At 44.3% G+C, this 18200-nt stretch overlaps 2 protein-coding genes across 8 annotated transcripts in view; both read right to left on the bottom strand.

Annotated features, from left to right (window-relative positions):
* Nucleotides 1-279: 279 nt before the first annotated feature.
* On the bottom strand, nt 280-9727 carry TBR1 (T-box brain transcription factor 1). Its single transcript, XM_036254645.1, has 6 exons — nt 8785-9727; nt 8072-8226; nt 7594-7715; nt 6929-7087; nt 5849-5910; nt 280-2806 (listed from the first exon to the last, which is right to left on the bottom strand). The coding sequence occupies exons 1-6, from the start codon at nt 9474-9476 to the stop codon at nt 1948-1950; spliced, it is 2049 nt and encodes a 682-aa protein (XP_036110538.1). The 5' UTR covers nt 9477-9727; the 3' UTR covers nt 280-1947.
* Nucleotides 9728-14286: 4559 nt separating this feature from the next.
* The window catches only part of PSMD14 (proteasome 26S subunit, non-ATPase 14), an 89641-nt gene continuing 85727 nt past the window's right edge, over nt 14287-18200 (bottom strand). For 4 of the 7 annotated variants that reach the window (XM_036254733.1, XM_036254734.1, XM_036254735.1 and 1 more), the window contains 2 exons: nt 17570-17632; nt 14287-14658 (listed from right to left, as the gene is read on the bottom strand). In XM_036254733.1, the coding sequence (XP_036110626.1) occupies nt 14560-14658; nt 17570-17632 (162 nt within the window). In that variant the 3' untranslated portion in view covers nt 14287-14559. The remainder of the gene's footprint in view (nt 14659-17569; nt 17633-18200) is intronic. The other 3 variants (XM_036254730.1, XM_036254731.1, XM_036254732.1) reach the window with 1 other exon arrangement.

Raw genomic sequence — 18200 nt, 5'->3', positions numbered from 1 at the left:
AGACATATGATGAAGTGCATACATTTTCCTGGTGGAAAAAAATGAGTGCAACAAAGTGAAACGATTCATAGGGAACTAAGTAACTGTACATAAGAAGGGAAAAGGAATCACTGGCAGTAATGTAAAATAAATCTAAGGGGGAAATGGGCGGTGGTTCCTATTAAACAGACTGTCCCATACTGGAGTGGGGACAAGCCATTCTTCCTTAACCCTTAAAAGTTACCACCTATAATAATTAAATTATTCTCAAACTGTAAACTGCGTTCAAACACCATAGTGTTTTACCAGATTTATTTTACTTGTTATACACAGACGATACAAACGAGCAAAAAACAAAACGTTTCTCAATGGAGAGTGTACTTTGTATAAATTATTCAGTTCACAGACAAAACGAAACAAATATAAAAATCACAACATTAGATTTACAGAAGAGCCAAAATATACACACGTTTAGACCCTGAATTCCTATTAGGAAAAATCCCCCCCATGGACTGGAATCTAGATTGAATATTGTGTATGATGCATATTTCACATTAATTTTAAAATACAAAAAAAAAGTATAGGTTTGCTACACAACATTAGAAATCCTACTAATCTATTTCCAGGGGGATAAATGCTTCTTATCAAATATAACAAGACTTGGGGGGTGGGGAATCAGTCTTACTTGCATTAATGCTAGTGTTTTCCCAAGGAAGTCAAATTTCAGCTGTTTCTAGGTGGTGGGGAAATCATTGTCAAAACTAAAATGCAGTAAAATATACAACTCACACAATTCATCTTCACTAGACTACACTATAGTTACCAACAATTCAGTCATCTATATCATTAGTGGAATATTCATTACAAAGATTTACAGCATATAAAGGTGGAGGGGGGGGGGGGACTGAAAAGATATTCAGAAACAGTTTGTCAGCATATTTGGCACCTGCACAGACCAGTAATGAATTTGGCACTTTGGGGAAAAACAAATAAGGCAAAATAATATTGCTATGTTGAGCTATTCTATTTAAAAGGAAGGAGGGATAAACATACAACTCCAGTTAACTTTGCTTTGCGGGCATCATGCCACTTAATCGGCTTGCCTAGAACAGACACCTATCCTTTGCAGGTGTTTGGTCGGGTTCTCCTTATCTGTTTGTGCATTAGGGCACAGAGCAATTATTTCATGCAACAGATTCAGGAGAAGCGAAAAACTCATTATTTTATCTATCAAGTATTTCAGGTTTCCAGAGCCTCTTAGAATATTGTTAATTATCTCACAAGAAAAAAAATTAAAAGGGGAGAGGTGGGTGGAGAAAAAAGCAAAGAAAGGAAAAGAAATGAATGAAAAGGTTAAGCATGAACTGGTTTTGTGCCTTGACGATGAGAATAAAAACTAGCCATTCATTACAGTAAATTAACACTATATACAATCATTTCACAGGCTTTGTTCCACTGAAAGTATTAACATCCCTACCATCCATCCATCCATCCATCCACTCGGGGATAAGAAAGGACGCGCTGGGTGGGTCCAGGTTCTAGAGTCAACATCCTATGGTTAATGGGGAGGCTGAGACTGACGGGTCGGAATCGCTGCTGCCTGACAGGACTGCCCCAGGTCTCCCAAAGATGAAGAGTTTCATTACAAGAACTAGAAGGAGGGGGCGAGAAAAAGACGAGGGGGAGAAGTGTCAGGAGTATAACTTCACAGAAGGAGAGGAAGTAGGAAAACCAAACGGTTTACAGCAAAAGTTGAAGGTCGGTGCGCTAACTTCAGAAACTGCTGTGCAAAAAAAGGTTAAAGTCCCATTCGGAGACCTGTAGTTAATCGCTGCAGACGGTAATCGACGGTCAAATGAAATGAGGGGGTGCGCGAGGTGGGGTCTGGGAGGAGGAGCTGGGAAGAGCTGTGAGGGCTGGAGGGGTCCGGGCCGCAGCCGGGCGCGGGCCAGGGCGCGCGGGGCCGGCCTAGCTGTGCGAGTAGAAGCCGTAGTAGCTGCCTAGGTCCTTGGCGCAGTTCTTCTCGCAGTCCCGCTGGGCCAGCACCTCGCTCTTGAGCGGCGACGAGCTCTCGGACACCGGCGTATCGGCGGGCGAGATCCGCCTCCGCTTGGCCTGCTCGTAAATCCCCGAGTCGCTCGAGTCGATGGATTTGATGGAGGAGGGCGTCTCGATCCAGCTGGAGTCGGACAGGTCCTTGGGCTTGGCGTCCTCGGCGGCGCCGGGCGGCAGCGGCGAGCGCTCAGCGGCCAGGCCCTCGGCCTCCTCGCCCAGGTAGGGGTTGGCGCCGGCGATGCGCGCGGCGGCCGCGGCGCTGTTGGGCCAGCAGGGCAGCACCGAGCCCGACTTGGCGCCGCAGTACTGCGGGGGGCTGCGCGCGCCCCAGCCCGACGGGTCGGCGTAGTAGCCGAGCGGACGGCCGGTGCAGCTGGCGGCCTGCAGGGGCAGCGCCTTGACGCCCGCAGCCGCGTACGAGAGCAGCGTGGCCGCGTTGCCCGCGAAGTCCGTGGCTGTGTCATAGGCCGAGGCGGCGAAGTCCAGCCGGTTGTTGGCCGGCGTCACAAACCAGCGCTGCGGAGACGGCGTGCCCGGGTCCTCGGCCTGCTGCGGCGACAGCAGCCCGTTGGTGTGCGGCACGCTGCGGTCCGTGCCTGGCCCAGGGCCCGCGCCCGCGCCCGGGTGAAAGCGGGCCTTGGCGTAGTTGCTTACGAACTGGTCCTGCAGGAAAGAGCCGGCCATAGCGTAACGGGCTCCGGGCACGATCTGCGAGCGCGGGGAGTCGTTGGGTGAGGGGGTCAAGCGGTCCATGTCGCAGCCAGTGTAGATCCTGCGAGGGAAGGAGAGAGAGAGAGAACCGAGGGGTGGCGCAGAGGTCCCTTCGGGGGACAGAAGGACAGGACACCACTTTTCGCCCATCCCCTCACTCTCCATCTGTAACTTGCATCCAGACTGGAGACAGACAAAAGGTCACAGGCCTGCATCTTCCCCAAAATAAATCGTGAGATTAAAAGGAGATCCATTTGTTTATTCAGGGACCCAAAAATGATACAAATCAAGAGGAAGGACTTCCTCGTCTCCTACTCTCACTCGCCAAGTGTACACAGGACCGAGAGGGGAGCACAGCAGCGGATTCCCATCCCACATCTCCAATATATGATACACTATGGCAGATTAACCCAGGGACCACGGTGTATTTGCCCAGTGGGCCTTGCCTCTTGCGTGAGAGTTTCTGAGCCAAATTTCTAAACAAGATACCCACTCCTCCACTCTTTTAAGACAGCCTTCTTCCTTTTGACACATATGCGGGGCATCCAGGTACTAATCTTTAAACACTGGCCTTCACCAGCCTGCTGAGACCAGAGGTTGGCTGCTGGAAGCCTCCACAGTACTGACTGTCTTGTTTCCCATGTGTGATCCTTTAACCCCCACCTCTACCAATACAAACAACAGTGACTACTTAGAAACAACGTCAACAATCAATAAAATTATTTTATAAAGAAAAAGTATTCTTTACTCTGTCCTTCTCTGACCAGCTTTTGATTCCCTTATGGGGGCACTTTGGGGCAAACTCTTACAGTACAGTTATCAACTTCCTCCAAGCAATCTCCCATTAATAATAGCTAACCTTATACACCTTGACCACGTGCCAGGCACTGTTGTCTAGGACTATACAGATAGTAATTTATTTCACTATCACAATAATCCTTGGAATTAGGTACCATCATTACCCCACTTTACAGATGAAAAAACTGAGGCAAAAGGAAGTTAAATAACTTGACCTATCAGTAATTGCCCAGCTAATAATTGTGTTAACGGGAAATCACCTTATACAAAATAATCAAAAATTAACTGTAGGCCCTGGGCCTAGAAAATCTCATTAGAATTGAGAGGGAACCAGAGATTGGATCAAGATGGGTAGAAGCATTTTCTCATACACATACACACATGCCTCTCTTTTTATTTAGCTCACACTTAAATGTCTTAATCTTTAATCAACAGACTGTTTTGAAAGAGAGCCTCATTCTTGTCAGACCTTAAGCCTTTGGGAAGGAGATTCCCTGGTGAGTGGCCAAACTACCGTCTAGTCCCCCGAACTCTCATTGCTCTCCTGCTTCTCCAGAAGTGAGCCAGGCCCAAGTAACCAACACAACAGTGGAAAGGGACAGTGTCATAAACCATTCTACTCTTCCCTAACCCTTAAAAAACTAAAGTATCTATTCCTATAGGTGAAGACGCTTTTTATGAAAAATATATAGTGATTTAAGAATCAAAAGGAAGTTCTGCTTTTCTAACAAAAGTCAGCCAGAGGAGGGGCAGGTGAGGGTTACACTGCAGCTGCTTAGGTCCATTTTGTTTACGGCACAATGTTTCCCTACTGAAATGTAATCCCAGTTTCAAATAAGAGAAGTAGAGTAAGGAAGAAAGGAAACATAAGCATCAAGGTGCAAATATCTTTTCTGTTTACCACCACAATATTTTAAAAGAGAGGGGAAAAAAACACAACAGTCTGCAAGAGATACAGTTTAGATGCCCATCCAGGTTCCTACCCACTCGGGATTACCGCATTGATTTGTGCGAAATAAAATGCTTTGGAACAGATGTTCACAACAGAATTAAAAGCTCAAAATCTGCAAGACCTCCTAGAACAGAGACCAGTGTCCCTGGTCTCCTGGGGCACACACTTTCCATTGTGTCAGATCCACCTTTTTAGATTGTGAGGACCGAAGTAGCCAAGTTTTTATTCTGGGTAATCATTGACGAGGCTTCTTTTGAACTACTTTTGAAGGATGCACAAGGTAGTTATAGGGAGTAATAGCAATGACTCTCTTGTCAATATGTTATAAAAATATCAGGAGGGAATGTTGGTATCTACCTGGAGATAGAATATAAGTGGCCACTTGTCTTTCTCTACAAATTTAATCTATATCTAGTCACAGACACCTTCAGTTTTGTAGCTCTATCCCAGGAGCTTAAGGCAAATTGTGAAATTAAAATTTATATGCCCTCCCCCTTTTGTGGTCAGAAAAAAGTATGGGGAGCCCCACAATCTAGATTTAGATTGTGCTATGTAGCACTATCTGAACTCTTGGGCACTGTACCAGGACTCTGAGCAAGAATGCTAGAACAAGCACAGAAAGCACTGTTTACACCTACTGTTGCCCCCAGAGGCCAGCGTGCTGAGAAAGGAAATGATGATAGGTAAGGAAGGCTTTGAGAAAAGGGAACCAACACTTTAAATTAAAACCCATGTAAGAGGAAATATTTTTCTCTTAAAGCTTATAAGTAATACACAGCTACAGTACCTAGTTCCTTCCCAAAGCCTGAAATGACTATTATAGTGGCTCTGCTCATGAATTTGCCTGTGGTGGGTGCACATTTTTATTCAGTCCATGGTAAACTTGCACAGGAAAAGCGATTACACAAAACTTGGAAATGGGTAAATAAAAGTCACAGATGCCAAGGAGACTGTAACAACTGCCAGAGCCACATGCACTTTCAGGCAGAATCGGGAGGTTTCAGACACAGACAATCTGAGCTGAGCATCTGCAGCGCCACAGACAACTCCCGCACCAGGGAACCAGGGCAGCTTCCCCTGCCAGCCAGCCAGCCGAAGAGGCCCTCCAACACAACTTTGTAATTTATAAGAAAGCTAAAGATAGGTAGAGGAAACCTTTGACCAAAATCACTGAAGTGCTAAGCCAGAAGGTCACCAGAGAGAAAGGGAGCTGACAAAAGGGAGAGGGAAAACCTGGAAAACAACCTTGTCTTCACACATTCTAGCTTCCGAAAACCTTGTACATAACAATTCACCTTTGACCTAAAGCCCAATTCCGCAACTGTTTGAGAAGAAAAGTGCAAAATTACTTACGTGTCATAATTATCCCGAAATCCTTTTGCAAAGGGGTTGTGATCTATTTTCAGTTGTGTAATCTGGGAAAGAGAAGAAAAGATTAATATTATCTCACCTTCCATACAGGAGGATTGGGTGTTTGACGGTACATCATCTGACACTTTTTAACGGGGATTAAGGCCTACAACCTCATCAAATAGCAATGTTTCTGTAACTGGAAAAGTTGAGGGAATGAATGGAAAGGGGGGGGGAGAAAGTTAGCATGAAAGTTGCGAGGAACATCTTTAAATTAATGATGCCTAAAACTAAAGCATTGCTTTTAATGAGCTCTCTTATGTGTTCTAAATTGGTTCAAATGCACATTTTTAAAATGCTTGTTACACATAATGCACTTACTCAGACAAAAGTCTCTAAGGGGTACTTGAATTAATCACCAAAATTGCCTATTTTAAATGTTTTGCCATATTTTTAAAAGTTGGTCACTTCTGAGTCACAACATGAAGAACATGGAAGTTGCATCTTAAAATCAGTTTTGGTTTTTGCAAAACTTGCAAATGCTGAAGAGGTTCAAGAGCTAGAAAACTCATTCCATAGCCCACAGTAATTTAATGTAATGTAGTTTTTACATATATGAATTAATGTGTCCTTTCGATCACCCTAAAAGTAATGTTTATTTCAGCCATCAGTTCTGAGACTTTTAATGCCACATTATATATTAGATATATACATAATGCCACATATTGCCAAGTATAAAATGCAAGGGGAAATCTGCTTGTTTTATAAAGGAAAGAGGGCTTTTAAAAAATAGGCAGATTTAAATCAGTTCTAGTTTGAGAACCGAATTCGACATTCCTAAGAGAAAGGGCCCCAGAAATCCCAAGGTGGCCCGGATGACCCGCAACGGAGACGAATAGGAGAATAGGAAGCGTTTCTCCACGGGCTAGGTATTTAGGGAAGGTGCGCCTCAGGCCCCTACCCTACGTCTAAAAGGCTCGGGAGAGCCAGCTGTTGCTGGTGGTCGTGCCCGAGCCAGTGTGGCGGGGGAATACCCGCGGGTGCCGCCCGCCGCGCGCCCAGCCCCCAGCCAGGACTCCTTACATCGGTGTTCTGGTAGGCGGTGACAGCGATGAACTGAGTTTCGGGGAAAGTGAATGTCTGCACGCGGCCGGGCTGGCTGGTGTCCTCCGTGCCGTCCTCGTTCACTTCCACCACATGCAGGCGGGGTTGGTACTTGTGCAAGGACTGTAAAACCACCATCTGTCCCGCGAAGAGAAAGGGAAGCGCCGGGCGACGCGTTAACGCGGTGGCTGTGCGAGGGCTTCGTGCCCCCGAGCTACATGGCCTCGCCTGGCGGGCGACTCGCTTGCTGGGACAGACCAGCCCGCACTCCTCGGGGAGCAAGGATCGCCCGAGCGCCAGAGGAAAACGGATTTGACAGCCCCCTCCTCTGGGCCCTTCTCCTAGTCCTCCTTTAGCGAGGAACAAAGATTTTCACAACCTGCAGATTCTGTGGGTTTGCTCTCTAAGCCAATCAAGTATTTGTACTTGGTTAGGTCGTGAGCTCGGGAATTGGGCGGGGGGCGAAGAGCACAACTTTATAGATTATTTAATATAATTTTGGAGGGTGGACATAGAATTTTAAAGTCTTTTTAATGAAGCAAAGAAACATATATCCAGTTTCTCATGCTGATTTAAACCAACGAACTGAATGTTGGGGCCGGGATCTCGAGAGTGAGAGAGAGAGGAGAGCTTGAGCCACTGACCTGCCCATTGTTGTTGGAAGCTCCTTTGTTGTTAGTAAGTTTTAATTTTCCAAAAGAGATTTCTTGGCGCATCCAGTGAGCCCCCGTGTTGGGGGAATCCGGATGCATATAGACCCGATTTCCTAGAGAAAGAAATATGTTGTTTACATATGCCACGGGCACTGCCCAGTCCCAACTCTTCACTACGTAGGACACACACACACACACACACACACACCTTATTCCACTGTGAGGCCCATTAAACTGGGGCTTTTTAGGCCGCGCTTTCGTCTTATTAACAGGGGATGATTAAAATAGCTTTTGCATAATCCTCCCCCTTCTCACCACTCTGTCTGTCTGTCTCCCTATCCCCCTGGTTTCCTTTTAGAAGTCATTGGCCGATCGTTTTAAAAGTCGGTCGAGCCAGTCCACAAAGGCCTTAATTAATCATTCTCACCTAAATAAGTGTCAGGAAAACGTGTTAATTGGAAGGACTTGCCTTGCACATTGGTGTCCGCTTTGCCGCAAGGAACCCATTTGCCTCCTTGAAACCTCCAGTGATTGGGATCCGCCAAAATCACATCCACAAAAATATTGTAATGAGCCGTGGGATCGAGACCAGAAATGTTAAAACTTAAAAAAGGAAACATGCGCCTATTTAAATTAAGGGGGGAGGGAGAAAACAAGGGGGAAAAACATAAATGTTAAAGATTAAAAGCAAGAAGCGCGGCGCCAGATAGCAAAGTAAAACTTGTTCTCTCAACGTTGGTAGCGAATGTTTGCTGGGTTAGAAAAGGGGTGGCCGGGAGGGGGGAGGAAAAGAAGTGCGGCCGAAGTTGGGGGGTTTGGCGGGTGAGCTGGAGTGGGGGAGTCGGCAGGTATCACTGCCCAGGTGGAGAGCGAGGTTGGCGACCTGCGTTTCCACCTGTCGTTCATCCCCACTCGCTGCCGCTGCCCGGGTCTTCCCTCTCTCTTTCGCCTTTCTCCGGCCACTGCCTCTCTGATCCCTTTCTTGAGAGGGATCATCCCCCACCCCCAACATCACCGCAGTGGTTCTACCTTCCATATCCCCCTTTTCCAAAACCAGCCAACTCTAGGGTGCACCAGAGCGCCTTCCACTCCGCTCCCGATCCCAAATCGTCGCAGCCGTGGCGGTCACAACTTGCCCCCGGGCCGCGCCTGGAGCAGCGGCAGCCGAGAACGTAGCATTACCTTCCCTGCTTGGTGATGATCATCTCCGTTTGGTGCCGGTGAAATTTCAGCCAAAGGGGCCTGTTGCACAGGTACACCTGCGCTTTGCCGGGCACAAGCCCAGGCTGTGTGGAAGAGAACTGGTAAAACGGAGCTCCTTGGTAGGAGTGGCCGTACTGCTGTGGGTAGGGGTAGCCGGCAGCGGGGTAGCCCTGCGGTGAGGAGTTGGACAAGAGGCTGTTGTAGGCTCCGTTGGTGATGACTGGGTGGTGGGCCATGTAGCGGCTGGGGCTGCCGATGGAGAAGGCGGGGTGCGCGGGTCCGTGCTGGCTGGGGTACGGGAACATGGCACTGGGAGCAGTGGCCGCAGACTGTGGCTGGCTAGACTGAGAGAGGAGGTAGCGATCTGCAGCAGAGCCATCGAAACTGTGACGAAGCTCAGAGACCCCCTCCAAGACAGGAGAGAGTTTACTTCTCTGGACGTCCCCTGGTGAGTCCTTGGAGTCAGGAAAATTGTCTGTATCTGACTGATTCGTCATCCCCCTGGTAATTTTTTTCAAAGGTGAACTTCTCTCCAGGTTGTCAGTCGTCGAGATAATGGGATGATCGTGCAAGACAAGCTCAGATCCGCCTGAATGTGGGTAGCTGCTGCTCACATTGAGAAATTTCTTGGATAGCATGATAGAAGGAGAAAGGCAGTGCTCCAGCTGCATAGCTCTAGAACCTGAACACTCGCCCTCCTGTCCTTGGTTTTTAAAGTCCTATTTATCATAAACTAGAAATCCACAGACCCCCTCACTAGACAGAAAGCACTTCATCCAGCAAATGCTTCTCAAAGGTTTGATTTACTTTTTTTTTTTCCCCTGGGAGAAGAGATTGGCCAATTGACACTATGCAGCAATCAGAAAAGGCTCGCTCACTTTTGATCTTGCTGCTTGTGCAGCCGATGAAACGGCTCCTGCCATTGGTTAACTGCTGACAGTAATTTAATTAGATAGACATTAATTAGGATAATCACCTGGCTCCTGGTCGCGACGATCACGGCAAATTGAAGGGGATGATTTTATTGTTGGCTTGAGGGGTGGGGAATATGTGTTGGTTTTACGTGAGCACTGTTGTGTCACCTTTAAGCTTTATGACCACTGCTTTAGGAAGATTCAAAGATGTGCAATTTACTAAACATTTTCCTACACCCCCCCCCCCTCCTTTCGAGCTCAGGGGCGGAGGAGGGAATTCGACGATGCTAGGAGACTTCAGATCTGAATGAGCCAAATATTCAGTTGAATGTAACGATTTCAAGTGCAAAGTATACAAAGCGCGAGCCGGTGGCCTCTTCTCGCCCTGTAAAAGTTCCAGAGTCTGTCTTTTCCAGTTAATACAGAAGCACACAACACCTGAGCCAGTCTTTTGTGAGCAGGTCCTGCGTGTCCTCGGCGACCCCCACCCCAACATACACCTTTTAAATACATAAATAAATAAATCACTGCTGCTGAGAGCGATGAAAGTGGGCGGGAAGAGGGAGAAGTGGGGGGCGAAAGCAGCAACTCACCCACCCGTCCACCCACCTCATGAAGGTTCGGTTTCTTGGGTGAGCACAGAAACAGTGACAATCTATGATCTTCTTTTTAAGTTTTGAAATAATCATAAGCTGTCGGGCTAAAGTGCCTTAATGTATTTGCAGTGCTGTTAACTAAATATTTTATCAGCGAGCTTGGTTGCATATTGTCTGAAGAGCATCTAACCGGGGGCAAGCGCCCTGCGCCCCTCGCATCCCACTGCTCTTCTTTCTCTCTGAGGTACTGGCTTGGCGACAGGTTCAAAAGCCTCGCCAGAAAAAGAGAGGGCTGAGTCCTCGTGCAAATGGGTTCGCTAGAAGCGCTGATCTGGGGAGGCAGAGTGGAAGTGGTGTCAACGCTGCGATCGTTACCGAAGACTCGTGTGTGTGCACGGGCGCGCGTGCGCACGCGCGTAATGTTTATATAATCTGAGAGAGAGGAAAAGAATCCATGCCAGTAATTTTAAAATGCGGAAGAATCTGCGGGGAAATAGAGAAAAGCAATTTAAAAGGATGTTGGCACAAATACCTAGCACGAGGCCCAAAGCGACCCCAGGTGTAAGAAGAAATCTAGTACTCGCTCTGCAAAGGAACCAGCCCCTGCCTGGACCCGAGGGCCAAGAGCAGCAGAGGCTTTGTGCGCCCAAAGCGGCTTCCCACGGCGCGGCACCCGCGGGCTGCCCTCCTGCGGCTTTCCCGGACGCGGAGCCGCGCGGGAGTGTGCAGAAGCGCCGCACCGAGCTCCCCCGGCCCGGGGAGCTGGCTGACAGGAGGGCGGCGCCGTGCGGGGCACTGCTGGGGCTGGCTGCAGGCGAAGCCACCCCCCGGCACCCGGCGCTCAGACCGACACCAGCCGCCCGGCTCTGGCTCATTGTTAAAGTCCCGAGCGGCCCAAGAGATGGTTCCCTAGGACCCAGGCGATCCTAAGAGGGAGCCGCCGCCTAGGAGACGGAGGGAGCGCGGGCAAGCGGCGTCTGGCTGGCGCAGACCCCCGGGCACACGCTTTCGGTGCCGGAAACACTGCGGGCACCTCCGCCCAGTGGGGCCTATGCCTTCGAAAGAGCGCGTCTGCTCTCCCCAAGTCCCAAAGCGGCGCTGGGGACACTGGGTGGGTCCTGGGCAGGGGCTGAGAGGGGTTAACCAGACTCGACCAACCCTAGGCGGGCGCGTTTTTAGATCGGGGCCTCGGTGAGCCTAGCGGTCTGCGCTGAGCTCAGACTGCGCCCCCGAGGAGGGCTGGCCGCCTTCGCTGCAGAGGGCACCAGCTGCGGCCTCCAGCAGGGCGCCGCGAGCAAGGCCCGGCGCTGGCGGCACTGGGCTGGACTGGTTGATGACCAGATGTCCAGACTCAACCGAGACGGTTTTCTGGGAGAAAAATACAGCCAGACCCATTTTCCCATTCGGAAGCATCTCTCTCAGCTTCTTGCCTGGAAGCTTAATAAGCAAGCAGAGCCTTAGCTGTTGAGGCGGTGGGGCGCGGGGCTGCAGACAGTGGCTATGACACTTGGTTTTTTTGTTTTTTTGCCCTTTACCTTCCACCGCTATTTCTCATGAGAGGCTTTTGCTCTATTTTGGATACTCTTGTTTTCTCCTTTCTTTGATCATTAAATTCTTTGTCCCTGAGTGTCTCCCCTCTGTTCTCCTTTGCTTCCAAAGTTACCCCCTCCTTCTTCAATGGAACACAGAGCTTTAAATGTGTAGCAAAAAGGTGAGACTCCACCTGGGCTCTTTTTTGAGGCTGTCATTCCTAGCACCCTGAATTGACTTTTTAAAATGAAGAATGCTAAAATAAAATGTTATAGAAAAGGGTTAGAGTGCACTTCAAGAGGTTTTAAGGAATTGGATCAGGAGACAATGTGCACTCAAATTATCAGTACTAAATTCAGTGATTCTTCACATATAGGCTATGCCTTTAATTTATATATACTCAAGGCAAACTGAGGCTTGCCCCAGGATCAGCACACCTGCTTTTGAGCCAGAGGTTTGCAGAGCAGGGCAAACTTTGAAGTGCATATGAACCATGCCAGGATTATTGATTTTGATTCAGGTCTGGAGTGGGGCCTGAATTTTGTGTATATAGTAAACTCCCAGAACACCCGGGTGTTCCTGTTCCAGGCAGATCACACTGAATAGTGAGATTGGAACTCCCAGTGCATTCATGAGTAAAGCAGGGACATTTCTGTATTAGAGGTAAGCAAGACTTTGGGTCCTAGTGCTGCTTTAATGTTGTTTAGTACATGGGTAAAGATGCACACACACACACCCCTGAAATGGCTCATCAAGTCATTTCAATGCCTAAGGGCCATCAGGCTGCTGCTAAAATAGTGCTGCATTCTGAGACAAAGGTGTATGCAATGAGCTGCTTCTTCGGGCATCCTAATTTTGATAGACTCTAGATCTACAAAGAAAATGCAGGTTTTTGGTAGGAGGGATTCTGATGTGGTTTTGAAATTGGGAATGCCTCTAATATGAACCAAGTGAGAGAAAGTGGTAAGTGGCTGTGGGGAGCCCAGAAAAAGACAAGAATTGTATAAGCCTTCTCAGTCACTGTACTCACTCAGGAAGTATTTTCAAGGGGATAAAGTGAAGGGGAAAAAAGTATTTCCAAACAGAATGTTGAGAATAGCCTTTGCATTATTGAGGCCTTCTTCTGAAGGCATATTGTACAAAAAAAATCTGACCAGGTTTAATGAACAATAACTGTGAAATAAGTCATAGAACCTTATTTATGTAAAGGGGAAAATAATGTATAGGGAGGGGGGAGTCCACACACATTTAAATTAGGCAAAAGGAAAACTTCCTTCCACTTATATTTTAATTGTAAATGATTAATTGTAATCCCAACAATACATATTACACGTCCTACATAAAATATACTATCACCATATTTAAAAGAAGAAACCACAGGAAAAGCAAGAAATACTCAGAATATCTCATTCCACCAAAAAGAGACTGCAAGATATAGTGGAAATTTAAGACATTTCCACTTTTAGTTTCTCCTACCTTCTCACTGGGCAAGCAATAAGAGCCTGGGTTGTTCAAATAGGACAGGAATTCGATCTACCACTTCATTCATACCTTCTCTAGTAGAAGCTAAGTCTAAATTCTAAGTGTCCAAGTAAAACCTTCCTTTAATGAAGCCTCAGAAACATTTTGCCATATTTTTACACAGGGCACAGATAAGAATTAAATCTTTGTCTACATGTTTTGCCAATTCTCTTTGGTGTACCCAGTATGGTGCTGTATCATGAGAAAGTATTAATGGGCGCTGAACTTATATGTACACCAGGTTAGAAGCATGTTGTGGGATGAGGTCATCTACAAAAACTGTCATTAAGTCAAATTTTTGTCTTTATCAGAAAACTGAGTACTTCTAAGTTAATTTGCAAAAGATGAGAGAAAACAGTAAGAAAAGTATTGCTTATGTGCTTATTATATTAAACTAACATGATGGCTACTTTCCTCATTTTTGAAGACATTATATAGTATACTTTCTCTGGCTGTCTTAGCTGAAAGTCTAGTGGAGTTTGCAGCAGACAATTCCCACATCATATCAATCAACATGGTTAGTGGATTATACTCTTTTAAAAAATGATAGTCTACATCAAAATTGCCCCCTTCTTAAATAAACTCTTCTGAAATTCTGAATGTATATGTTAACAAGATAGAGTGTGTATACAGTATTAACTTGTGACAAATACTTTAAATGAAACATGTCAGTATTATTACTACATTACCCACTAATGAGGTAGCCATTCATTAATGGCAATCATTTTACATTTGCCAAGTTTTATTATCACATTGATGTTTTATGTGTTATAAAATCTTAAAACGCAAAGGGAAACATATCTTAGCGTGAGATTTCTAAAGCACTGTCAAATGTTATTGTCAATTCCACCCAGTGCCACAAAGACCTCAGGAGACATAGATTGTAAATGTATTTTATTTTGTAAGCAACAATCAAAATATATTTGTGTTACTGATTTCTTCAAATATTAAATGGGACCTTAACAAAATTTGTCCACTTTGATGTACTCTTATACAACTTTGGAATCTGCAAAGCCCCTGACCGAAGAAACAGATGTAATTGCACAACTGAGACTGGAGGTGTTATAGTGCTGCCAATGATGCCAGAGTCGTACATTTAACCAAATACACCTTCAGAGGTCCCTTGATTTGGAGCAGTGGGAACAATAGAGTAATATACACTGAAGGTATCACTAAAAGCTTTCTGCATTGCTTTATTTAAATACGACCGTATCCAACATAGCTGCTAAACACTGGACAATATTTGAAGTCATAAGTACATCCACATGTTCTTCCAGATGACGTTTGGGGTCCTAAAAAAAAAAAAAATAAGGAAAGAGAAAGAAAAAAGAACCATATTACTAGTAGACAAATTACTTAGATTTTTTTCAGTAGTTATAAAATCAGTCAAGAAAGCCAAATCTAAATTTATATAATTTCACAATTTAACTCTCCTAATATACTGTTACATTTTTAGAATTTCTAAATCTTAAAAAATTAACAGATAAAATAATAGATTACACAGTGAAAGACTAACACGCTACAAAGAGTAACACAATTCTATACAACCTGCAATCATCTATTAAAAAGTATAAGTATTTATATGTGTGTATTAAGCCCGAGTATGTGTGTATATTTTTTGCCATTCACATATATTGATTGTCTGAGTGGTACTTTACTCAAAGCAGACATATCAGTAGGTAAGAGTTCAGTGTGAGTGCTCATCACTTCCTCTAAAATTTAAATTTAAATTTAATTCCTGTATAATTTTGATGTTTTGGGAATAGTGCTTTAAATGATTCAGAAAATATTCTTGGGTCAAAAGTCACTGTTAGTAGTTTACAATTTTAACTACAATTAGGATCAATTCTAAAATGTTAAGAATAAATCTTTCATGCAGCTATTTTGAAAAAATAAATGTCATCTGAGAAAAGTGTATAGGTACAACCCTTTAAGTTAAATCTGATCAATTCTATATTTGAAATGTCTGAATTTAGAAAGGCTTAAAATTGCATTGTAGTAGCCCTGGCTGGTGTGGTGAGTTGGTTGGGCATGGCCTGGTGCACCAAAGGGTTGCCAGTTCCATTCCCGGTCAGGGCCAATGCATGGATTTTGGACTCAATCCCCAGGGAGGGATATGCAGGAGGCAGCAAACTGATGTTTCACTCTCACATCAATGTCTCTCTCTCTCTCTCTCTCTCTCTCTTGCTCTTCCTTTCCCTCTCTCTAAAAATCAATTAACATATGTTTAAAAAATACAGCCTAAAAATATTGCATTGTAGTAAAAGAAGTTAAATTAAAATCTTCCAGCTAGCCCTGGCCAGTTTGGCTCAGCGGTTAGAGTGTCGGCCTGCGGTCCGGAGAGACCCGGGTTCGGTTCCCGCTAAGGGCACGTACCTCGGTTGCAGTTTGTCCCCGGCCCTGGTTGGTCGTGCGGGTGGCAGCCACTCGATGTGTCCCTTCACATCGATGTTTCTCTCTCTCTCTCCCTTCCTCTCTCTCCCTCCCACTCTATCTGTACAAAAAAATGGAAAAATACCCTCGGGTGAGGATTAAAAAAAAAAAAAAAAAAAAAAAATCTTCCAGCTAAATTTGAAAGCTTTGAAATAAAGGATATACACTGCACACAATAAAAAGACTTTCAGTTAAAGCATTATTTTCTTATGACTATTACTAAAATCCCTGACTCCTAACTTTAAACAAATGTTCATTACTGGAATTGTTTCTTAGCTGTTCTCTTCTAATCTACAATTTCAATGTACTTGATTTCTTTAAACAACCCAGAGATACAACATGCTACAAAGAATTTCAAGTTACTAGACCACAATATTAAATTTTCTTTATTTCACAAATACAGACCTAGGGCATTTTAGGTGGAAGAGACTGAGAAAGACTGACAGGAGAAGACGATTATTGGTCTAATTCCAATATAGACAGTTTTGCTTTTGCTATGCAGTAGGCCAAACCAGTCAAGTACTATATTTTAAAAATTATTCTGATGATTATTACACTTTGCAATTATACATTTTTAAGTTTCATTTTTATTTTAACTTAGTCCTTTAATTAATTGCTAATTGTTATATAAAACCTACACATCAAGAAACTATAGCTTCAGAGAGTCATTTACTCAAAAAATAGTTACTGAATTTTATACAGTGCAAGTCTCCACAGTGGTGATCTAATGTATTAGATGAAAATAAGTAGTAGGAAAACACAACAGGGGTGACTACATCCCATAGGATGAGAGAATAAGATGAACTTGTATTTCCTTTTGCTTTTGGAAGGTTCTTGTTGTTTTTAAATTATAGTATTCAGAATGTAGTGAGATTTGATTTCACCAATTGTGATATTTTTAAGTCAGACCTTTGCCCCCACTGCTCTGCTGGAGTAACCGGTTTTGTAGTGAATTGGTAACACACTTCCCTCAGTTATCTACATTACTTCTTGTGGCAGCTGGGTGATTCTTAGAGATTTCCCATCCAAGAATGGTCCTGGCCCAAACCTACATAGCTTGTGAGATGTGATGGGATCAGAGCATATGGTAGGATGGCTGAAAGCAAAGACAGCTTAGTGTCTTGCATCTGAAATATCAAGATTCTGCCAACATCAGCAATATGATAACCATGTTCCATGAAATGAAAAAATGTAATCAACATTCTTTAAAAAACAGTCTAATTAATCTGTAGATTCTTTTAATTGGTTGGTGTGCTCTCCCCAACCCTCAGAAAACAGGAATTAAAAAATATATTTCATCTTAGAAAAGTGAAAGAGCAAATACTTCAAACCCTTTCTCTTCACTCAGTATTATCCAATCGGGCTCTAAGCTTTCTTAGGAACATTACCTACATACTGCTAAACTATATCGTTAAAAACTTTTACAGTGAAATAAATTTACCATTCTGTTATCTTCACTGATAATATTATTTCAAGTAAAAATAATACTTAAAAATTAACTCAGGACACAAGTTTCCTAATTTATTTCTAGTAAGTTATTTTCACTAAAGATCTCACAGGTATATTTGTGATTTACTTCTCTATAGATGGCAGAGAGAATATGGCATCAAATAATTCAGTGACCTTTAAAATTAGCATCACATTTCCATGACAGAAGAGAAATGTAGAATGAACAGACAGGGAGAAAAAATCATGCAGGCCCTAAAATAGTTTTAACTCTACAGGAGCAGGTTATTATGCGACTGCATAACCTATTACAGTACACCTCACCTGCTTGCCAACATTCTTTATTGCCAGCTGTTCAGGTGTCATCTTATCTTCTTCTTCTACAGCCTGTGAATGAAACACAAAGGACAGAGTTTCAAATCCTAAATTTACTTTTCTCACTGCAGAATAATCATTAAAGATAATGGCTATCATAATTTTCATTCACAGAACCTTTTATTCAAGTAATTTATTGAACAAAAAGTAATTTTCTTCATCTTCAGAATATCCTTCAAGGTGATAAAAACTAACACCACTATCATTTTGAAAACAGACTTTAAGAAATATGTAAAAGGCACTGAAAATACCAAACTGGACCACCAGTTAACCATTTGGAAATTGTTCTGGAATTCTTTGAGGGATGGCTAAACTGGAGGCTAAGAAGTACACCGGGTGAACTCCTGGTCTATGATTTACTCATAGCATCCGATAAATGTAAACAAAGAAAATTTAAGGATCACTAATCTTAAGAAAGAACTCCATAGCACTTACCACAAATATGGTTACAAAAGGGGATAAGATAGTGGTGGCAGAAAGCAGGAAAACAAAAATCCCAGTGAGGGTTAGATTTGGATACTCTTAATAATCTTGCAGCTGCCAAATTTCTTCATGTGTGAACAATGAACATGTAGGAAAT

Source organism: Molossus molossus, unplaced genomic scaffold (genome assembly GCF_014108415.1).
Source record: "Molossus molossus isolate mMolMol1 unplaced genomic scaffold, mMolMol1.p scaffold_m16_p_11, whole genome shotgun sequence".
NCBI lineage: Eukaryota > Metazoa > Chordata > Mammalia > Chiroptera > Molossidae > Molossus > Molossus molossus.
The sequence above is the reverse complement of the archived record's forward strand: the minus strand, read 5'-3'. Positions and strand labels throughout refer to the sequence as shown.